General features: G+C 33.0%; 2 protein-coding genes across 3 annotated transcripts in view; one reads left to right on the forward strand and one right to left on the reverse strand.

Annotated features, from left to right (window-relative positions):
• Nucleotides 1-4,766: 4,766 nt before the first annotated feature.
• On the reverse strand, nt 4,767-17,720 carry LOC111626158 (uncharacterized protein DDB_G0287625-like). Of its 2 annotated transcripts, XM_023369458.1 has the most exons (3): nt 17,524-17,717; nt 4,947-5,372; nt 4,767-4,847 (listed from the first exon to the last, which is right to left on the reverse strand). In XM_023369458.1, the coding sequence occupies exons 1-3, from the start codon at nt 17,604-17,606 to the stop codon at nt 4,787-4,789; spliced, it is 570 nt and encodes a 189-aa protein (XP_023225226.1). In that variant the 5' UTR covers nt 17,607-17,717; the 3' UTR covers nt 4,767-4,786. The 2 variants fall into 2 exon arrangements, with proteins under 2 accessions (XP_023225226.1, XP_023225225.1); XM_023369457.1 differs by lacking the exon at nt 4,767-4,847 and having other exon boundaries at nt 4,854-5,372; nt 17,524-17,720.
• Nucleotides 17,721-19,341: 1,621 nt separating this feature from the next.
• The window catches only part of LOC111626154 (dual specificity mitogen-activated protein kinase kinase 4-like), a 29,199-nt gene continuing 23,821 nt past the window's right edge, over nt 19,342-24,719 (forward strand). The window contains exons 1-2 of the mRNA XM_023369452.1: nt 19,342-19,509; nt 24,050-24,169. Of these exons, the coding sequence (XP_023225220.1) occupies nt 19,342-19,509; nt 24,050-24,169 (288 nt within the window). The remainder of the gene's footprint in view (nt 19,510-24,049; nt 24,170-24,719) is intronic.

The following is a 24,719-nucleotide window of genomic DNA, read 5'->3' on the forward strand; positions in this document are numbered from 1 at the left end:
AATTCTAAGTGCTCTAAGTGCGATTTGACGTCAGAACTAAACACTAGAATGTCATCCATATAAACTAGACAAATTTTGTGTTTTAAACCCGTTAGTATCAAATCTGCCAGACGTTGAAATGTTGCGCTTGCGGAGCAAAGACCCATAGCCATTCGGTTGTAATGGTAATGCCCCGACGGGGTACTGAATCCGGTCTTTTCTTTTGAGTCTGGGTCCAGTGGTAACTGCCAATATCCACTCAAAGTGTCCATTGTGGAAAAATATCTTGCCTTTCCTAGCAAACTTAATGACTCTTGAACAAGGGGCAAAGGATAAGGATCTATTTTTGTGATTTTATTCAATTGACGGTAATCTACAACCAATCTGTAGCCTTGGGGCTTCTTAGCGACCAATAATGCCGGTGCTGACCATGGGGAGGTAGACGGTTCAACCACCCCACTTTTTATCATATTTTCTATTAAATCGTCCATTATTTTTCTTTGCGCATAGGGAATTTTATATGGGGCTCGACAAATAGGAGGGCTATTTCCAGTATCTATCTTGTGTTCTATCAAGTCACAATATCCCAGGTCAAAATCATCTTTTGCAAACACGTGCTTATATTTATATAGCAGGTCTAACAAAGGTGTTAGCTTACCCTTTCCTACTTCACTAAAATCAAATAAATTTGCAAATTGAGCTCTGGTTAAATCGTTTTCGTTTGATCGTGTTGTTTTATTTTGTTCAGCTTCTTCCTTTGTTTCCTCTTCTGCTAAGAAGAAATTTCCTATCTTACTTCCCTTGTTTATTTTAACTGGTCGTGTTTTTACGTTCATTATTCTAACAGGTATTCTACCAAGCTCCTGTGTTTTGACTAACGTATGAGCAATAAACACACCCTCTCTCTCGGGAGGTGTCGGTTCAACTACTCCTAATTGATGAGTCATCGAGGAGTGGACTTTCCCTTCTACTATGATCTCCGATCGCGGAGGAATGACGCAATCGTCTGCTAACGTCACTTCCTTTGAGGTGTTCTTTCTCTGTTCTAGACTATTAACCTTTGTTTGTTTTTGTCTTTTCCGTTTTAAATTTCGCTTGTTCTTTTGCACGCGTTTGTTTTTCTTTTTCATTTCCGTATTTTTTCTAACTTTATTGTCTTTATTGCTATCTAAATTTTTATCGTTTTCTGAAGATTCGCGTGTCTTTGAGCTAGCTTGCTGGCGATTAACTTCGATGCTTTCCCGTGGATCGGAACTGTCGTCGGTTTCTTTTATTTCGGCTAACCCCCAAAAGGTCACCGTATCTCCTGAGGGGAAGCTAAGCTTCGCGTTCTTAATCGAGATTGTAACGTCGTATTTTTCGAGAACATCTCTACCTAAGATTCCATCATTAGGCTTAGTAATCTCGGGATGCACTAAATAACAATCGTGGAAGAATATTAAACGTCCGATTCGGAACTTTAACCTGAACTTTCCGAATGTCTCGATAACGTGACCTGTAACGCTAATTAACTCTACTGCTCTACTTTCGGCGTGTGCCAATTGTGTTATATCGGGAAATAGAGTTCTAGAAATCAAAGTAACAGCTGCGCCTGTGTCTATGGTTAGCTGAACCTCTCTATTTTCTATCTCGCAAACCATTGTACAAGGAGGCAATTCTCTACTCCTTGAGTTATTGATTCCTGCTAATTGGGTTGCATTCGGACCTATCGGCGGTCGATTTGTTTCGAAATTTTCTTCTCTAAACGTTACCGATGGAACTCTGTCCAAGTCTCGCGTTTGTTTTCGGTCTACCGATCTATCTTCCGGTGCAGGCAATGCTAAAAATCGAGGAGCGGCTACGTTGTTCGGCGCGCGCTCTGTATCGAAGCTACTTCCGGACCAACTCGGACCATAACGTGGGGAATAAAAGGGCAACGGAACACCTTGTCCGTTGTTGTCGTATGCAAATTGTTTAAATTGTGTAGGGAAAGAAGGTATTGGTTCGGCTTGACTCATTCTAAAAGGGTTCGGCAGTTTTCTAATGGGGTTTTGCCATTCGGGTGCGTCTCGACTCGTTTCCCACCTTCCGTGAAATTGAGAAGGAGCATTTCCTCCGTACCACTCGAGGGGCGTTGGCATGTACTCTCCGTGTCCTGCCAAACTAGGGTTCATCGCGTGAAAGTTTAAAAATCCATCTCCACTCCCTCTCCAAGGGGGCATCAAACCTTGTCCCTGATTCCGATTAGAAGAGAAGCTGTAGCAAGGATATCGCGCGCGGGGTTGTCCTTGCGGGTTAGCGGGTTGCGATCGCGGGGGAAATCGATGTGATTCGCGGCGCGGGAGACTCGGGGGATAACGCGGATTTCTCAATTCATTTTTTATCCTTTCAGTTCCTTGTGTCCGGTTAACACGTGAGGATTCTCCTCTTTGGGAATTATTTATTGACTTAGGCGCTGGCGGTTGATCGAGTCTTTTTCCTAAGGTTGCTAATTGTTTCGACAATTGCGCGATTTTTGCATCGAGAGCCGATTCTCTCCGCGAATTGACTTCTTCAGACTGTGCACTGCGACCCTCTACTGCATCGTCGACGCTGGCGACTACATTTCGTGTTTTTCCTACTAGCTGATCTATTGTTTCCTCGCGGATTGCTACTTTCAGCGCTTCCGCAAAGGTCGGCGGATCATGGGTCATCACCTGTCGCTTCAGCTTATCGTTCAGTCCGTGCAGAAATTGGACTCGCAACTTTTCATCCAATTCTCGCTGTTGACAGCGTTTGATAATTACGTTCTCCTGTTCACTCGCGCCTGTTTGCTCTATCATTGTAGCGCTGGCCAGGTTTTGCAATCGGACTGCGAATTCTTGTGCTTTTTCGTCTCTTTTCTGCATGCACGCGTGAAACTTCTGTACGCGTATCGAATATGGTTCTCGGTCAAATCGTTGAACCATTAACTTTTGGAAGGTCTGAAAGTCCGTTACGCATTTCATGCTGAGGTCATGCCACGCGAAGTCTCGGGCTATGCCTGCGAGCTTGCATTTGGCTATGCTCAGGCATTGTCTAGGCGTCCATCCCGCTAGACTCGCAATTTCTTCCAGCGTGTCAAAAAAATCCGTGACACGCCCTGTTTCACCCGAGAAGGTCGGGATCATTCCTCCAAACGCGGAGAAGGAGGAAAGAGAACCGCTATTGCCACCGTCTTGAGGTCGCGCGGGGACACTTGCATCTGCCTCCATCCTTCAACCCACTTTGAAGAAAAATTCTTTTGTCAGCGGAACTTACTTAAATTTTAGTGGGACTAAAATATCCCGCTTCTGACACCAGTGTAAGTTCGCTGACCTGGTGGAGATTGGAAACTTTTTATTCCACTCTCGGACACCAGTGAAAGTTCGCCGACTTCCGGGGGGGAATCGTTAATCCCGCGTCAGAATGATCAAGGGTCGAACGCGTGTGGGTGTGGTGGAGGAGACACAGATGACAAGAATCTAACAAAAACCCGTTTATTTTATACATAAAATTAAACTTACACCTAGGAACTAGAATTATCTAGATACAGTCGACTGTTTGGACGTCGTGGATGTTTGTCTCTCGTCACTCGGAGATGGGCCTCGGGGCTGTGGCGGGTAAGGAGACTTGTCGGGAGGTGTCGGCGGCACGGCTCTTTCGATGGACACTTGTGCGGACTCTGCGTTTCTGTGCGTCGACACACACAGAGAGTTTTCGCTCCGGACTTTTTGGAGTGTAAGTACTCAGTAGCACAGTTTACGGAAGAAGTCCCTCTGTCCTTGAAGATCGGGGATTATATCAATCTCCGTTCTCCAATTTGTTTTCTGATTGGCTCCCTCGTCTGTTTCTAAGCGAAAAACGATTCCTTTTCGAGTCACGAGAAAGATCCGCCTTGAAGAATCTACTTGACACCATCCGCTATTCTGGCTGCAAAATGTTGATGGAACTTTGAAACTTGCGCTCATATTTTCCACCATTGTTGTCTAGTCTGTGACGTTTCTTGAAATTTAACGACACGACGCGATGTCCTTTTTCGTCATTAATCTTTCCTCTTTTCCAAATTTCTATGTTCTAATTATGTGCATATGAACGACTTTTCAAGGGTCCATCTCTACTGGAGATCGTTTGCTTACAATTATTAATTAATCCTTTAAAAATATTACATTCGGTTTACATCAATAAAGTTTTTTTCTCTTGTCGTGGTTTCATATGACTAACACAACTAATTCGATCTTTGATCGGTTTTTAACAATAGACGATTTTTTCTTCTAGTTTCGTTTTAATAAATTTCTAATAATAATTATTTAATTTTGACTCATTTTTGGGTCCTCACATGTATATTGTTAATCAGGACATAGCACATACATGAGACAACCAAGCAGGACAAGTGATAAACTTTAGAGAATCAAATAAAGTTTTGGCAGCACAGACGGCATGCTTAATATGAATATATCAGTAAGAAAATATTCATGAATGGTAAAAGTAATAGGCACATTTTTTTTAGCCTTTTATGTCATTATTTGTGTTATTTTTATATTTTATTTTATATTTTTATTTTGTTATCCCTTGTATTGTACTTATCTATTTATATTGTTCTTAAGATGATTGTACTTATTGATACCGGATATGCACAGTAGATTTAAAAGAAATTTTTAAAAACGTTCTAAAATAAGTTTTGTTCATTATAAATAGGAATTATTCAATTTTTTCCTGAAGAAGGTCAATCAACTGATTGAAAGTGTTAGAAGTTTAAATAAAAAAACTGCATCTTAAAGGATTTTTGTTGTTGGTACACAATAATGAATTTTAAAGGACATTAGTATTTTTATACAGAAAATATGCTTTTACTTACCATTTTAGAATTCTGTACAGTTGATGACTTTTGCCTAGAACATTAACAACATGATTTAAGATGTTTAAAACTTATTTGAAAATTTATATAGGCATTATAAAAAAAAGTAAGCTTTAGTGGAAATGATATCAACCTATGAGGTGAATGGGATTTTGATCTTGATCGTCGTGATTTTCTTGAATTATGGGAACGTGAGTCACTCTGTGAACTCGATCTAGAAGGTTTACTTCTAGAACGAGATCGTGATCGACGGCGAATTGATCTGGAATTATACCTAGAATCATGCTTTCTACCACCAGAATGAGATCGAGACCGTCTTCTACGGGAACGTTCTCGAGACCGAGAACGACTCCTATGATTTCTATCTCTTGATCGGGAACGACTTCTATGAGATCTTTCTTTTGACCATGACCGGCTTCTGTGCGAACGTTCTTTGGATCTGGAACGACTCCTTCGGGAATAATCTCGTGATCGGGAGCGACTTCTTGAATTACTTCGACTGGATTTATAATGCTTTCTGTCTGAAGTTGAATCTTCACTATCAGATGATGATGAATATCTATAAAATTAGATTATAAAATGATTTACAGTTTTATTTGCAATACTGTATTCAAGTATTAATTTAAATATATAACATTTTTTGCAATAAAATGGCTTTTATTAAATTAATTAAACATTTGTTATTCTATATATTTATATAATACATCAATCATTATATGTTTGTGAGAATTTCACTAAAGATTAAACTTTTTGCTGGAGTTGATTTCTAAGGTGTAAATTTATTTTCTGAGTTTGTGACTTAAAAACACTGTATAAGTTAGGCAAAATTTAAGAGAATTCCTAATAATCTAATATTGATAAAAATTGTTTCTGAAAATGTTTTTTCTAAACCCCTCACATAATCAATTTTGGATCAAGTGTCAATGAGCTAGTCAAAAAAATTAAAACAAAAGTGCAAAAAACCTAATAAATAAACATAGTTTAAATTATACTATTTACCATTTTTCAATTTCAATCTTAATTAATCATTGTCTTAAGTCTTGATGTAATAACATAATCATTAACAAAAGTAATATCTGAAATGTAAAAAAATTGCACCAAGTAAAAAATTATGACAATTCCTAAGAAAATAATTTGACTGTCTTCTAAATTGTTATGGAAGACAGTCAAATTTTTTTCCTTGGGAGTTTTTCTTTGATTACGGCAAAAATGTTTGAAGCATTAAACACTGGTGGTATGGGTACCACTTTGAAGCATTAAACTCCCAAGTTTAATGCAAAACAATAATTAAAATTCAACAAAATAAATAACCCACAAGATTTTTATTATTGTTTCCTACATTTTTCTTTGAAGTGCCAAACTTATCTTTACCAAAGAAAAAAAAATTAACTGTATTCTAAATTTTGATAAATTTTTTACTTGAAAAATATTTTTACATCTCAGATGTTTATGTTTGGATATAAGTATTTGCTGATCATCTTGTATATTTTTTTAATGACTGAAGTCAAAATACTAGTAGTAGAAATATTAAAAAGCAAATGGCAAGAAGTCATATGACTTAATTTCTCACTTTGTATTGCATGATTAATAAACTTTTGTTGTTTATATACTGTATATAATTCTTATTAATTATTTATATAATTAATTGGATAATCAACCAAACTGTTTATCATGTATAACTACTTCAAACTATCAATAAAATCATTTAAACAAATTGCATTAACTTTATTTAAAATTATATTAATATGCTTAGATATGTCATTTCAATATTGTCTTCTTTAAATTACTGCTGATATATATAATTCTGCATTAAAAATATTACAATATATTATTTATTTATTATTAATTTACAAGGCAGAATAGCAAAGAGCAAAAAGTAGCTTTCCTCATGAAATACAAATATAGAACTTTCATCATAATATTTAAGAACATAAATAAGTAAATTTAACAGAAAATAACAATAAAAACACCAAGTTAAATACTGTATTAGTTTTTTACATAATTTTTAACCGATAAGATCTACATACAACACCAAAAATAGACTGTACACTCCATCTAAAAAAAGATCTTTGTGCACTAAATACACTTGGAGAAAAGTACATATTAACAGGGATGGAGAGTCAGAGTCAAATATTATTATGGGAGTCAGAAGTTGGAGTTGATTTTAAAAAGATACTGACTTGAGAGTCATGTATCTTTTCACCAACTTCCCATCTCTACATACTAATGCAGAATGTGTAATTCTTCATGGACATTCTATTGGAAGTATAGTTCTATCCACAGACTTCATCACATTCATAATTTTATTACAGTTGAAACCTGTAGATGCTATGAACTACTATGCTTATTCTTCCAACAGAACATCCATGAAAGAATTCAAAATGTTCTAAAATGTCCATGGAGGAATCTGTAATATTCAAACCACAAATCAACTCTGAAGATAGACAAATGTAATTCAAAAGAGCCTAGTTGAAAATTTTATAAATGAATCTCCAATAAACAGTTTTGATATATATGTTTATTGTGATGGATGTGAGGCCAGGACCTTGCTCTCCGATATGGCTGTCAAACCGGGACCAATAAATCGGCAACTTATTTCATAAACAGGACCGGGGCTTCAAAGGAATGGGGTGTGATACAATTTAATTGTTGCATTCCTAGACCTAATTGACATATCCCTGGTTATAGATTGTGGAAGTGAGTGGGAGATCAACCTCCGGGGTAAGTTTGGCAGTCACCTTACACAGAGTTCAAAGCGGAAGTTGCGGGTGCTCCTTTGGAGGGGGCAGCAGCAGGGACCGATTGAACCCAGCAGCATCTTATCTGAGTCAGAAAAACATATTAGACAAAAATTCATGGGACCATCACTCAGGGAAGGGCATGACCCAACCCAGAGGGACGTAGACCAGACGAGGGATGTCCGCCAACCCTGCGGCCCAAATCACATCACTAGGGACCAATTGAGTTATAGGAGACCACTGTTCAGACCAACCAAAAAACAGGTTTTCGGGTGAAAATCACACAAAAGCCCAAAATCTCAAGGGCACAGGAAAGTTTGGAAGAGTAATCTTGGTCCTGAGGACCCATACCCGAAGCATCCCCAGAATACTGAGGACCCCGAATGCTACCTGAGTGCAATCAATGGACATGGGACTTAACTTCCTGGCGAGTACTTTCACCACCTGGTCTACTGTAACACCATTTCATCAGAGACAAACTTTCTCTGAATCCTATCACCTATCATCATCAGAGATGAACCTTCTAAGGACCCTACTATCACATATTATCATCAAAGATGAACTCTCCTTTGTTTTTCAGGAGACAGTAGTAGTGTCTTCACTTATGTAAGCATGTCTTTATTTGAATAAATGCGTTAAATTTGTAAATTTGGATCTCTGTGTGAGTCTCTCTGCGTCCAGCAACCACTACCCCATACATCAAAAAGACTTCTCTCATCATCCTGCCCCTCATACGAGAACAGCATGGGTCACTGTTCCTTCTACCTAAGGCAGACCATTTATCAGGCTATGATACCTTACAGTGGTGTTGCTATCCTCACATGGAGTATAATTATACAAAATTTTTAATCTGAATTAACAATTGAAGATATATTCAATCATTAAGGTGATATATAATTGTCAATATATTAAGACATAGTGCAAATAACTAATCATTGTGAAACTAATTAAATTAAATGTATCTATACACCAACTAAAGCTGAATATTATCGGGCTAGAAACGGCTATAATATTAATAATTTATAAGACAATTTGGCACTAGAGTTAGGCATTAGGTGCCATCTCATGATAAATTTAATACTGTATATTTATGCAGATAAGACAACCTTCAGATAAGATGAGCTATAAATTTTTGTCAAAGTTTTATAGTTTTAGCACATATCTGGCCTATGAGACGACCCCTGAACTATCAATGGCTTAAGAATTTAGTTTAGACCAGTAATCATCATCTGAATAATAATACTGTATAGCAGGATAGTGTCTATAGAGAATTGTCCTATTTGTAATTTTTGAATGAACAAATTTTATTTTCTTGCATTTGGCAGCACTGCCTCGCAATTATTGCAAACATTCACACTAATTCAGGCATTTGGGTAATGACCTTGACTATTCACAAAAACATCATATGGGCTATTCTATTTTGTGGACATACCCTACTCTTTACTAGTAAGTAATTATGGTTTGTCCGTTTTTTATAATGGTTTTAATTTATATAAATTTCACTCTAATTTGTTTTTGTATCTGTCCTGTAAGACGACTCTGGATTTTGGAGGTCTTTTTTTATGATTCAATATCATCTTATCTGCACAAATATACAGTAATTATAATTTTAAATAATTTAGAACCACTGGAAGAAAAGAATCGGCCCGGAGTGGGACTCGAACCCTCAACTCTTGCTTACTGTACAGATGCGTTTCCAATTACGCTACCTGGACCTCTGGTCCAATTTATAATTATAGTAATAATTATAATTAATAATAAATAATGATAAATTTAATAATTATAATTATAAAATTTATTATGAGATGGCACCTAATGCCTAACTCTAGTGCCAAATTGTCTTAAATTATTAATATTATAGCTGTTTCTAGCCTGATAATATTTGGTTTTGGTTGGTTTATAGCTTTAAATGTATCTTGTTTAGTAATGATGTTTGTTTATTTAAATGTATCTCTTAAACAAATAAAAAGAATATCAAGTCTATTCCAAGAAACCAAGAACTTCATGTTAAACATATTGATATTTCTTATGTACAGTAATACCTCGACTTACGCGAACCCGGAGTTACGCAATTTTCAAATCTCGTCGATTCGTCTTTTGAGCGCCACGCAACCCTTGATTACTCACTCCCCCCACACTACTGTTCAGCTTACATGTTCGGATGTGTCGCGCAGAATTGACACATAGCTACAATTTATTTTGTGTTATTTATTTCTGTGTTTGTTATATCTACAGAGACTTGAGAGACTCTACTATGTCATCCAAACGAAGTAGAACTAATTCTTCTGCATCAAACAAGAAAAGAAAAACTTTATCTTTGGAATGTAAAGTTAACATTGGGTATGTTCGTAAAGTCGAACGAGTTAAGCGAAAATAAAGTCATCGTTACTAATGCGTTTAACTCGTTTGACTTTACGAACGTACCCATTATTAAAGACTTCGATACAAAAATGAAAATTTGTGAATTGGCAAAGAAGTTTGATCTACCGGAATTGTCGGTCAGAACAATTATAAAAGGCAAAGAAAAAATTCTCGAAGCTGTGAAAAATGCTCAATCTTTAAATTCAAGCATCAATCTTAAACGTCACAGTATTATCGCTGTGATGGAAACAATGTTAAAATTATGACGTAATAATCAAGTAAATGTGAAAAATTGTAAAATAATATAGGCCTAATTTGTTATACATATGTATTATCTAAGATTTTATTAAACATTTTTTTCNATTTTAGGGAAACCCAGTTGTAATTAAATTATTTTGGAAAATACAAAATAAATAAATAAATAAAAATTTCAATTTAAAAAAAAACATAAAAACGGAGCCTTATATGAATTCACACGCACAGAATTGAAGTTTGGATAAACGGATATTACAACTCTCGTAATAAAATCAGATTACGAGTTTAAAAAGTGAATTAAAACAACACATGTGAAATGTAATGCCTGGTAGGCGAGTGGAACAACCACAAGCACAACTTTTCACCCTTCTTCATGAATGAGTTGGCACTGCACATTTGGGCATCAGAGAATGTTAACATTCTTCATGAATTCACTAAATCCAACTTCAGACAAAAATCACACTTTTAATGTTTTACCAATCTATTACTTAACTTTAATATTTATCTAAATGTTTTTATATTTCTATTCTTTCATCACAGATTGCATCATTTTAAATATTCAAGAGTGTTTTATTGTATTAATAAACATAATACAAATATATTCTTTTAAACATGCAGTAGACAATCTTTAATCCAAGCTCTTTGGATGTATTGCATTCAGCTCAATTTTTATAATTCTATAAAAGATATTATCTTAGATAATTCTTGAAAACCAAAACATTCTTTACTTGAGTTAAGAAAGTAAATATTTTTTTATCCATAATTAATGTTTTATTCAGAATGTCAAACACACAAAGCATCTCATTCATTGATAAATTAAATATTTTTGAATTGTTTCACTTCTTATTCAACAGTATTTGAAGATGAAGAGACAGTTCTTTGATATAAATTTAATGTATGTGGCTTTTATGATTTTGGATTTTTTTTAAAAAATAGATTTACCTCCAAAAATAATGCAACACCTTTAAATATCTAGACAATTTTCATGAAAATTTTCATACTTTTAAAATAAAGGACAATACATATATAAATGGATGAGTCAGTAGGAAACTTATTTGCTGTGCTTTAGTTGTTTTGTTGCTATATTCTCTTCTAAATTGTATAATTGTTTGGATAATTAATTTTTCAAGATTAAATTTTAAGCTTAACATGTAGTCTAGAAATGCCCAAAAATAGAAGTCATGGACACTTTTTGCATTTAAGGAAATTTGGGAATGGTCAGATCATAGACTTATAGCAGGAATGCACAACCTTTTCTGAAGAAGGGCCAGGTTAAGATTAAGTTTATTGACCAGGGGGCATCAGAATCTAGAATGTAAACAAATGCTAAAAAATCATTATTTTCATGGTTTTTCAGCACTATTTTCACTTATTTTTATATTATTTGATGCTAATTAGACAAATAAGCAAGTTTTCCAAAGCATAAAATTGAAAATTTCCTACCAAAATAGAAACTTCCTGATAACATTGAAAATGATGTTCTAACATCACTTATTCTATCTCTGATTCTTCTAAAAATTGTTATAATACTATGTATTAGACTTAAAATATTCAATATCTAAACTAGAAAGTGTGTTAGCTAGAAATAGACAAACTGCTCCCATTTCTCACCTGGAAAAGTCATAAAATAGTTGGGTGCTAATGACTTTGTGAAAAGGAAAAAGTTATCTAGCTAACAGATAAAAAAAATCGGTTCAATTTGATATAATTTTTTTTTTGCCTAGACGTAGCAAAGTGAGTTTCGCAGGAAAAATTTTATGGCTAAAAGTTTCAGATAAAACATTAATGGTTTTATTGAAAAATCAATCAACATGAAAATTAGAAAAATTAAAGCTAAAAAACAGAAAATATAGCTAATTTAGTTCGTTTGTTTACAAACCCACTTTGATGAAAGAACTGGAGTGGGTGTGGTTTTGGCGGCAATTTTCCCAGATGTTAGATTCTCGGTTACTTTTATTGGATAAAGCCAAGTCTTTCAAGCCTTAAAGTGCCAATCTCAGCTTAAAAGGAGTGTAAGTAATAATTTTATCGTCCAATGAAGTGGAAAAGGTTCTCCATAGATTTAAAATTGGAAGGGTTTATTTCACTGCATTAAGGTAACAGGACCCACCTCACAACAGAGCAAGTAATTCATAGACACACTTGAAAGAAGGGATTTGGCCTATACCTTTCGTGGACCATATAAACATTGAAAGGGCCGTATGTGGCCCAGGGGCCACAGGTTGTGCATCCATGCTTATATGAAAGTTGTTTATCAACTAGGGATATTGTTGATAGAGTTGGTTGTGGTTGCATCCATCTACAGTGAATAGAATATAGAACCAATGAGTTACAAACATCCACAGACCTAGCTCAGGAGCTTAAAGATTGACCAGTACTATTATTATAATATGAAACAAAAGTAAGAGAGAAATTTTGACTAGATCTATTTCTGATTTTAGCATGAAATCTGAAATGTTTGTTTATTTTATTTACATCTTCCAGCATTTTAGTTGCAAAAAAAAATCCAGAGAAAAGATTATTGTGGCAAAAATTTAAATATTTTTTACTGATATGTTGATATCTAAATATGACACTAAAGTGAAAATACTTATTATATTTAAACAAATACTACAGTATATGTTAATGCAACAGTTTTCTAGAAACCAATATTTTATTTTATTTTTTCCTTTTGTTTTTTTCTACAGATCAATCTTTTCTCCCTTGTAATTCTCCAAACTTTTGATAAAATGAAAAATTTATTCACTATAAACTATACATTACCAAAAAAAATATTTTGATAATGTATAGTTTATCATTTCTAATTAATTAATAATAAATTATTTGATTAATCTCAAAAATTGCTTAAGCACATGAAAAAGTAAATTAAAGATGGTAATGTTTTTGGCTAACAAGCCATGTTTGGGCATAATGGATTCACACAATTCTAAAGTTCAGAGATTTGTTTGACCAGATGCCGTTATCATAGGAATGGAGATCATATGACATAGTGCATCAATAGTGGTGTACAGAAAAAAAATAAAATTATAAAAAAATAACAATTTCTGCTAAAACTAAACTAAATCCAAAGTACTAGAACTAGATGTCAGACATTTATAGATGCAAACCATCTTCATACTCCAGGTAGTGGCTTATCAAGCAAATTTTATATGTTATGACAATATATCACTATGCTTAAATATCTGCTACAAGAAATATTTTCATGTTTCAAAACAAAAACAGTGTTCAACAATAACATTTTTATAAGATATACATTGACTTGATGAATAAGATGACATCCTTGAATGAGAAATAAGCTGTCAAAAATATTCAAATAGAGAAAAAATAAACAAAAATAATAATCTGACTAATGAAGTCTCATAAATGTACTTTAAAGTTGTTCATACAAGAGTACCAATACTAGAAGTGCTCTTTACTAGGGCAAGGAAAACAAAAATCCATTTTCCTTGAGTACAAGTTATGAATGAGTTGGCACTGCACATTTGGGCATCAGAGAATGTTAACATTCTTCATGAATTCACTGGTGAATGTCGAAAAACTCTCTTAGGATATTTCAGTTTCTGTCATTCACCATATATGTTAATAATCATTTTTTACTGTCAACATACATAGCAATATATCTTTGTGCTCATATGTATAATTATACATACTGTATATTACAATACTCTCACTAATCCAAACCAAAATTGTTCATTTTTCTGCTAAATGTTATAACCAAAAATAAACCTAAATTATGGGTTAATTTTTAAAAATATGTCAAACTTGTCTGTAGCCATTTTTTACTTGCTTTTCTTTATATATAATCCCACTAAAGCAGCGATTCCCAACTGGGGATACATGCTTGGTGATTTAGAGAAATGTGGAAAAAAAAATTAATAATGGAGAATATACTATAATAATATTTGGCCTTTGACAATGTCATGGCATTCAATACTTAGTTTTAAATAAAAATATAATTATATTTTTATATTTAGCTGTCCTTCCTCCAATGCATTTCAATTAAAGAACATCTTTTATATGTAATTGTACAGTGCTGTATAGTCAAGACATCACTGTTTGATGAACACATGAAATAAAACTTAGCAAAAATGTGAAAAGGGGAATAAAACTTAGGAAAATGGGTTGCCAAGGAGTATGCAAGTCAAAAAAAAGTTGGGAACTGCTAAACTAAATAACCCTTTACAATAATTAGTTTAGATTAGTTTGCAATGCATTTTATTTTGTCATAATTGAATAATATTGGGTTGTTCAGAAAGTAAGTTCATTTTTTTCCGTGGAAAAAAAACCATTATTATTATAATAAATAAATATTTTATTGAATTATATATCAACCATTTTGGTCAAATACCTGTTGTCATCGTTTGTGGTAGAAGCATGATTTCACATTCATAAAAATTTTGATTGTTGCTTACAAAAAACTGGTCCAAGTAATTTTTGACATTGTCATTTCAAGTAAATGTCTTACATTTAAAAAAAATTTGTATAGACTGGAACAAGTAATAATCTGAGTGTGCTGGATCTGACCAATATGGTCAGTGTGATAGTGTGTCCCATCTAAGTTATAACAGTTTCTGATGAGTTACCAAACTTGTGTGAAATCTGGCATTATCGTGGTAAAACTCTACACCTGTTTTGTTGATCAATTCTGGTACCTTTTCTGTTTGATGATATTATTCAATTTGTTTACTTGATGGCAGTACAATTTCGAATCAATTGTTAAATTGTCTGGTAAAAGCTCCAAAAAAAAAATTTCCTTAAAATCCCACCAAAGAGAGCATCTCTCTTTAAGAACATGTGGAACCCATATATCAAGCTTTGAAATGAAACAATTTGTTTCAAGTAATCATAAACAGTTCAATTTGACAAATTTAATCTCTTAGTGATTTCACATGTTGTATTCGGCAGTTTGCTTCAAGCAGTACCTTTATTTTGTTTTCATTGTCTTCAACTGGCCATCCAGAACGTGGTGCATCTTCAATATTGAAATTGCCAGAACAAAATTTTGTACACCAGTTTTGGCACTGTCATTCTGTCAATACATCTTCTCCATACACGGCGCACGATTTTTTTCTCGCTCGAACAGCATTCTTACCTTTTCAGTAATAAAAGAGCAAAATATGCCAAAAATGCTGCTTCCGATCTTCCATATTTGATGGGACACAAAAAATAAACAATTGAACAAAATCAAACAAATTTTTTTACAAATAAGCCTTAAAATGCTAGCTGTCAAAATATATAATGATAATGTGGTTTAGAATGAAAATACGGGAAAAATACGACTAATCCGTCTAGTGGTAAAAAAACAAACTTATCTTCCGAACAACCCAATAGTAAGTAAATACAAAATATTTTGATTGAAAGCAATAAAAACTTTTAAAATAATATTAACATATTCTTCCCAAAACATTTTTTAAGGCTAATAAAGCCTTAAAATGTTTTAGGAAGGATATGTTAATATTATTTTAAAAGTTTTTATTTATAATATAATATTCAATACAAATATGCAAATATAATATTCAATATGTATTTATATTTTTGCTATAGATAAGTTTTCATGTTCAGCTTCCATTTTATACTACCTAGAGAAAAATCTTAAATAGTTGTTTGCTGATCACTTGTAACTGCTGAGTGGACAATGCAAAGTAATTTTTTTTTTATTAAAATAGAGCTGAAAATATGAGTTTTCATTACAAGATAACATTACAGTGGTGTGCAGTGACATTTGATGATAGGGAAGCTGTGCCAGCCCTGGATAGAATCAATGGAAGCGTTATATGGTGTGTAGCATCCACGAGCTAAACTGCATGAGGTTGGTGGTCCGTAAAGCACATGCGTGAATGCATATAATCTGGCTGCTTTACACGATTCAAATATTTTCGCCATAAAAGTTATCTCATATTCAACAATACAGAGCTTCCATTGGGAATATGCATATACAATTTATATTCAAATATACAATAGCAATCTTATCATTCTTTTCACATGTAGTATAGAAATTTGTAATAAGATAAATAATGCAGTTATAATAAAATATTAATTTTAAATACAGTAATTCAAAGTATGTTAAAATATGAAAATAATCACACAATATGTATTTATATTTTAGAAAATACAAGGGAAGCTGCACTTCCACAGCTTCCATGGACAGCATGCCACAGAACATTATATAGTAAAACTTTGCTAAATTGAATTGCGTTAGTTTGAAGCTGTCTATGGGTCTTGGGCACAGTATATAGGGTTTCTCATACAATATGGTCTCATTAAGTCAAAATTGCTGGCATTTTTAAGTTGAACCTATTTTCCCATGTATCCACAGCCCTTTGATAGCTCTGTGATCTCAAACACTATTGTTCTTGTTAAACACAACCTCAAATTGAGATTCTTTCGCTGTACAGTACATTATGACTGTTCTGATTAGGACACAAGGGGAGAACTTTGAAAATGCTCTCAAAAGTCATAAACAGTAACCAGTTTTGTAACCATTCTGTGAACAGATTCTTGAAAAATGCTTGATAACAGAAAAATTACCATTTTGAGAAAACTGGATATTAAACTCTAACTCAAAATTCTAACCTTAAGTAGAGAATTTTTTACCCCCCTAAACTTTGACTTAACAAGGTTTTACTGTATTAAGATTTGTTATTGATTGTAAACAAACTTCAAAACTGACAATAACCTTTAATCCAGCAGTAAATTGTGTTGAATTAAAATTTTCCATTAACTTAATTGGTTAAGATTTAAATTAAAAAATATTTCTGTACTTTGAATCTTATGATAACTGATTAAGATGATCAAAATTATTAGCTTGTAATTTACAGCTGGGTTAAATATTGTCTTCAACTGAGTAATTCAGTTTGTCTTTGTTTTTTTTTTATCTACAGAAAAAAAAATCATAGCATTTAAGTTTCCCGGATCCACTTCTCATCGTTATTCAAGTAACGTATCGAGCTTATAATTAATCCAACAGTCGATAAATACAATATCAGTTACTATACAAACTTGAAGATTAAGATTTTAAGTAAACTTATACAAAGCATTATAAGCCTATATGATAAATGCCATCAAATGATTTATCTGATCTAAAATTTCAGCAATGATATTCACACTATGCTAAATGAAAAGTGCATCTTGCATTTAATTTAATATTTTTTTTTCAAAATTTTTTATATTCAAAAAAACAATGATGTTTGATATAATTCTAAGTACTGTATGACTATTCACTAATTTATATATGTTAAGTGTCAAATAGTTAGATAATTTTATCAATTTATTACATACTCATAACAATTGCTGCTACACTTAGACACACATTAACTCAATTATACATGTATATTTATACATTGAACGAATAATTACCTTTTTCTTTTTTTACTTTTTCTAGATCTCCTTCGATGATCACTGCGATCGCTGTCCGAGTTAGAACTATCGCGGCGTGGCATATTTCAATGGAAAGTTTTATTCATTGTTTTGAATAATAAAATTACCAATTGAACACTAAGCACACTTCTCTACATCAACAAGCTAATGAAGCGCCATCTGCTATAATCCATTTTATAAATATAAATTTAAAATTTAAAACGCAGTAAATTAGTAGAATAATTATTGTTATGTTATATTATTGTAAAAAATATGTTTATTAACGAAGTAAAATTATTCAATAATCTATAATGATTCGAATAATAAAAATAAGTAGATATGTCGGGCCCGTCCCTCACCACTCGGCCGCCCCATTGTGGGCCTGGCCGAACCCACACTTTAAATTAGGGTTGCCCAATTCATTTCGGAGGCTGGATATAATTTCAATTACATGTCAGCCGGCGGGCCACCTTGTAAATCATACTTGCTTACACTCATGATTCTTCTATAAATGGATAGGTATTTGAATCAAACAAAGCTTTAAGTTGCATATGTTTTAATAATACCTAATAAAAAATACATCAATGAGATCTATGAAGGGGCTTATTAGCTAATAATTTTTCAATATTTGGTGACAACAATTTAATTTTAATATACAAAAGTCGACTCAAAAGTAGAACAAGTGTAATAAACACGTAGGTTAGGTGTTAACAGCTGTGTGGTGGTGACTGAAATCATAGTTCATTCCGCGTTCGACCAATCGACCAATCACGTGGCAGTTGGCATTTTTGGTAACACGACATCGCGCATGGTGACAGCCGACCGCTACTGTGGGCGGGCCACTTTTTGGCCTGCGGGCCTGGGTTTGGGCAGCCTTGCTTTAAATGAATGTTAAAGAGTAAATTTTTGATTGGAGTCTCCATCACAGTTTGTAAGAATATTTCAAAAGTACAGTAGAGAGTCGTTTATCCGAAACATCGGTTATCCGAAAGCATTCCAGTCCGCAAATTTAACTTTTCGCTATTGTTGTGGCACTGCAATCTTTGGATATATCTTAGGCTACTCCAATATTTTTTTTGTTGCTGTGTGTGTTTTAGCTGGCAACACTGACACTTTTGTGTGGTGTTTTTCTGAGGACTGTGTGTCGTGCTGAATCGAACGTTTTTGATACTAGATCAACTTCTAAAGTATATTTTTTTTTGTTTTTATATTTTTCAATACATTTATTTTGTTTGTACAAAATAAAAAAATTTTTTAACGATACAATAGCCACGATTATTATTTCAGAAAATTTTCGTTAGGCTTAACATCGACGAAAATTCAACGCGAAGCGACACGCAACGGAGAACACCTCTTGGTACACTGAATATCTTAAGTAATTTTTTATTTTTGTAATTTCAGAAGCATTTATTACCGTTAATGATAAATAGGCTATATCTATACTAATATTATAAAGAGGTAATCTATCTATATATATATAACCCATTCATTTCGTGTCCGTCCCGTAACCGTTTCATAACGGACACTAGAGGTGCCCCTATCATGTGTCATATTTCAAACATTCAAATTAACAATTTTAATTATTATTTAAATTAACAATATAAATTATTATTATTCATTTGGCCAATAAATTATTATTTGCCCAATATATAACAATATAAATAATTCAATATATTTGTAATAGGAATTTATTATTGTCACGGAATGCCTGTAATGTTCACTAGGGGGCGAATAACGAAAAACCAGATAGATTTGAACCACTACGATAAAACGATAAGGTTTGAAATAGTTAAGGTAATATAATAATAGAAACCTTTCATGGCACGACCAAAGAAATACTCCACTGTGGGGGAACGTAAAGCTGCCGCTGCTGTGAGACAAAGGGAGAGACGTGCGCAGGAACCATTACAGAGAATAGCACAATCAACAAGTGGAGGCTTGCAGAATGAAACTCATGAGCTGAGATCTGCAATGTTGCACAGGCAGGCAGAAGCAAAACGATACAGAAGACAAAATGACACAACAAGGCAAATTGATTCCAAATAATAATACTTTTTTAACCAAAAATGTTGTGTATACAGAAGTTTTATGATGGGATAAATGATGGAATACATTTTGAGTAAAGAATAGCTTCACTTTCTCATGTACAAATACTGTTTGCTGTTTGTGTATTGATATTTTAAGTTTAGTTTCTAAGATAAAGAATTGTATACATTTATATATATTAACTGCATCAAACTTTTAAACATTAAGTGCACACAACTTTTATATATTAAGTGCATTATAAACATGCCTCAAGAATTTGTAATGCTGCTGGAACACCCACTAGGGGGCGTCCCGGGCTACTAGTGTTTGTATGTATGTATGTAAAAGTTTCTTTGCAGCAGGTAATCTCCGAAACTACTCATCCGATTTCAAAAATTCTTTCACCAATATTTAGAATGAAACCTCAGGGAGGACATAGGCTGTATATCATTCCGTTAAACATTCATATAAATTAAAAGATATAATCTAGATTAAGGCTTTTACGTCCAACAGATGGCGCTACGAGTACGACGTCCTAAGTTTGCTTTTCTGTGAGGCATTACGCTTTTCTGTGAAAATGAACTAAAGCGGATCATTTTCTATCTATCTATATAAATAAAAATGTAATGTTCGTTTGTTCCTACCGATTCCTTTGAAATTTTGACACAACGCTGCATTCGAATACGCACGTGTTTTTATATAATATACATGTCGAAATTCCTCCCACTGAAGGGAGATGGACAGGATTAAGGCTTACCGTAAAGAACTCTGCTTCTATTTATACTATTTTAGATGCGGTTTTTTGTGTTTTTGATTGCGTTTTAATAGGGTACGTCAACAGAATGTACATTAAGAAGGAATTTTCGAAAACTTCCCCCCCCCCACAGGGGAAGTGTTATACATTTATAATAGATACATTTTGAGCCACAACGACGCGTGGCGGGGTCTGCTAGTTCTTAAAGAAATGGCTAGATGGCCAGGTTTGCAAAAAAAAAATCAACTGACCGATTCCATAAATAAAGTTCAAAATTTTGCTGGAGTATATGGTTTTATTTTAAAAAAAACATTGTATAGGTTTCATTTCTTCAAATAAAGATACTCTATTTATATCACTATTATCATTTGAGCGACCAAATTTTATATGTAAATCTTAACGAAGTTTTAAGATTTAACAGTCGTCCCAATCCGACAGTGTACTTAAACGTGATACAGTGTTGGATGAACCAATAAGCAAATAAAAAAAATGTTTAGTGCCCGATAAAGTAATAAAATCGGATTCGGTGCTGCATGATATACCAGTGCATATATAGTGTGCGTGAGGTATGTATATGTGATTACTCTAAATATGCATACTGTACAGTACTGTACATGTATGTTCACTGTTCACTGTTCGTCCGTTTGCAGCTACAGTTGCTATTGTAACAAGTAATGTAAACATTTTTTTTTTCATTTATTCTACGAATTAAGACTTAAAGCATAAACACAAAGGAACGGTTGTTACAGCAATATTCTGTAAGTGAAAAGGTGAACATGTTTTTGTGATATTGATATTTATAATAATTACAGTAAAATAATTAGGTAAGAGGGTATTTTAGGGAAACCCAGTTGTAATTAAATTATTTTGTAAACACGTAGGTTAGGTGTTAACAGCTGTGTGGTGGTGACTGAAATCATAGTTCATTCCGCGTTCGACCAATCACGTGGCAGTTGCCATTTTTGGTAACACGACATCGCGCATGGTGACAGCCGACCGCTACTGTGGGCGGGCCACTTTTTGGCCTGCGGGCCTGGGTTTGGGCAGCCTTGCTTTAAATGAATGTTAAAGAGTAAATTTTTGATTGGAGTCTCCATCACAGTTTGTAAGAATATTTCAAAAGTACAGTAGAGAGTCGTTTATCCGAAACATCGGTTATCCGAAAGCATTCCAGTCCGCAAATTTAACTTTTCGCTATTGTTGTGGCACTGCAATCTTTGGATATATCTTAGGCTACTCCAATATTTTTTTTGTTGCTGTGTGTGTTTTAGCTGGCAACACTGACACTTTTGTGTGGTGTTTTTCTGAGGACTGTGTGTCATGCTGAATCGAACGTTTTTGATACTAGATCAACTTCTAAAGTATATATTTTTTTGTTTTTATATTTTTCAATACATTTATTTTGTTTGTACAAAATAAAAAAATAATTTTTNTTTCGTAAAATTTCCCCCCCACAGGGGAAGTGTTATACATTTATAATAGATACATTTTGAGCCACAACGACGCGTGGCGGGGTCTGCTAGTTCTTAAAGAAATGGCTAGATGGCCAGGTTTGCAAAAAAAAATCAACTGACCGATTCCATAAATAAAGTTCAAAATTTTGCTGGAGTATATGGTTTTATTTTAAAAAAAACATTGTATAGGTTTCATTTCTTCAAATAAAGATACTCTATTTATATCACTATTATCATTTGAGCGACCAAATTTTATATGTAAATCTTAACGAAGTTTTAAGATTTAACAGTCGTCCCAATCCGACAGTGTACTTAAACGTGATACAGTGTTGGATGAACCAATAAGCAAATAAAAAAAATGTTTAGTGCCCGATAAAGTAATAAAATCGGATTCGGTGCTGCATGATATACCAGTGCATATATAGTGTGCGTGAGGTATGTATATGTGATTACTCTAAATATGCATACTGTACAGTACTGTACATGTATGTTCACTGTTCACTGTTCGTCCGTTTGCAGCTACAGTTGCTATTGTAACAAGTAATGTAAACATTTTTTTTTTCATTTATTCTACGAATTAAGACTTAAAGCATAAACACAAAGGAACGGTTGTTACAGCAATATTCTGTAAGTGAAAAGGTGAACATGTTTTTGTGATATTGATATTTATAATAATTACAGTAAAATAATTAGGTAAGAGGGTATTTTAGGGAAACCCAGTTGTAATTAAATTATTTTGGAAAATACAAAATAAATAAATAAATAAAAATTTCAATTTAAAAAAAAACATAAAAACGGAGCCTTATATGAATTCACACGCACAGAATTGAAGTTTGGATAAACGGATATTACAACTCTCGTAATAAAATCAGATTACGAGTTTAAAAAGTGAATTAAAACAACACATGTGAAATGTAATGCCTGGTAGGCGAGTGGAACAACCACAAGCACAACTTTTCACCCTTCTTCTATATTTAATTAATTAACAAATAAAAATAATTATATAATATAGTATATAATAGTATAATATATGTATATATATTAACGGCGTTTTAAACTTTTTAGATGTAACAATGAAAAGAGCCCACAACTCTACGTTCAGTAAAAATATAAAATCATGCCATGTCATTTGATTTTCAAAAAAGTCCACATTTTTCATTAAGAGTTATTTCAAAGTATTTTAAGAAAAACTCGTTCATATTATATGATTAATATCAATATAGATACTTTGGCAATTACTTTTCACATAGCATTCAATAAAATAATTTGTGAAAATTTCACTTACAAACTGGAATATTTTCTAAAGGTATTATTAACTGTGTTAATTAAACCAAGCTTAACAAAAAGTATTATTAAGAAAATTACGTAATTTCGTGATAAAAATAGACTTAAAACTTTTGGAATATGCTATAAACAAAAATTAAAAATATACATCGTTCCAAGCTTTTGTCAAAACGCGTTTCTACTTTTGCCTGCTTTAGTCGACATTATACCATATCCCTATAACATTGCAACACGATGTGCAGGTTTTACGTATTATTACTCTTCTATCAACTATACAAATACTAATTTCTAATCTCAATGGAAGTACATACATCAACAATAGCATTATAATACGTGTTACAATTTCAGTACAGCATATGAGCCCTTGTTAAAATTACATTAAAATATAGTGACACAAGAACTTTCAATAGAATAGAGAAGGGCTAGAAGCTTTAGACAAATTAATGTTTCCACTCGCAGTGTGTAGCTTTTGTTTATTATAATCTCATTCTATTATATTCGCATTCTGTATTTATCATTAGAATTGCGTGCGTATGTTAATGCATATCTGCTTTTTGTGCACATTCAATTTATTCTACGAGAAATACTGGTACCGCAATCNATAATACTAATATATTATAAAAATAGAAGATTGTCATTGGCAATGGCAAGAATGGAAACATCATTCGCACTTGTTTGCAGAAAGTCTGTTGTTTGCAGCCAGTCTGTTGCTCGAGTCACGTAATGGCCAAACAGAAAGTCCGTTGTTCGCAGCATCTGTTATTTGAGGCGTACATCATATGAGGCACCACTGTATTTCATTAATTACATATAAGAATAATTTTACATGAGAACAGTTCTACATTTTAATGTAATTATGTAAAATATTAAGAAAGAATAAAAAAATTCTATTCTAAATTACATTAACTTCTTTAAGTGAAGATATAATACATAAAACTTTTGAATTTTAGTGATTTAATTATATATATTATAACAAATTTTAATGGTATTGTCTTGTTTTTTAATATAGAGAATTCGGTCGACAGTTGATGAAAAAGAACAAAAACAATTACTGATGGATTTAGAAGTAGTGATGAAAAGTAATGATTGCCCGTTCATTGTACAGTTTTATGGAGCAATTTTTAAAGAGGTATTATTAATTATTATTTATATTTAGCAATCTTAACAACTAGGTGTTCCTTTACTTTAATCATTTTGATGATATGAATCTTCTAACAACAAAGTGTTAATCGCTATAAATAAATCTCTCAAACTTACCTGAGGAAGGTCCTTGGTGTGGACTGAAAACATTAATGACATAACAGTTTTCACAACTAAATGCAAAGCACAATTAGGTTTGTGAGTTTTGTTTATAGAAATTATTAAACTTTGTTTTTTAATATATTTATGTGGAATATATGACATTTTGTAATAATTATTAAATAACAAAACTTTCAGTTTTTTCTGATTTATTATTATTATTATATTAAAATCTACATATTAGTTTAATATCTGTATACTTTTTGTAATAGAAAAAATTAATTGGTATAGAAGTATATTAACCATTTATAAATCAAGGGTTTTATCCATTAACCCAGCTTTGCAATTGCCCCAATCATTTGATTTCTGTTCTGATATACAGCTGTCCCTTGATAATCCGACAGGTATGGGACCAAAGGGGTGTTGGATTACCAAAAGTG

This window comes from Centruroides sculpturatus, unplaced genomic scaffold (assembly GCF_000671375.1).
Source record: "Centruroides sculpturatus isolate CEXI.00-Female unplaced genomic scaffold, Cexi_2.0 scaffold472, whole genome shotgun sequence".
Lineage (NCBI taxonomy): Eukaryota > Metazoa > Arthropoda > Arachnida > Scorpiones > Buthidae > Centruroides > Centruroides sculpturatus.

What these genes read in the sequence shown, in the direction of transcription:
- LOC111626158 (XM_023369457.1), bottom strand. Translation starts at nt 17,606, where the DNA reads ATGCCACGCCGCGATAGTTCTAACTCGGACAGCGATCGCAGTGATCAT. An exon ending in AAAAGTAAAAAAAGAAAAAG is followed by an intron (nt 5,373 to 17,523) that starts GTAATTATTCGT and finishes CTAATTTTATAG; the next exon opens with ATATTCATCATCATCTGATA.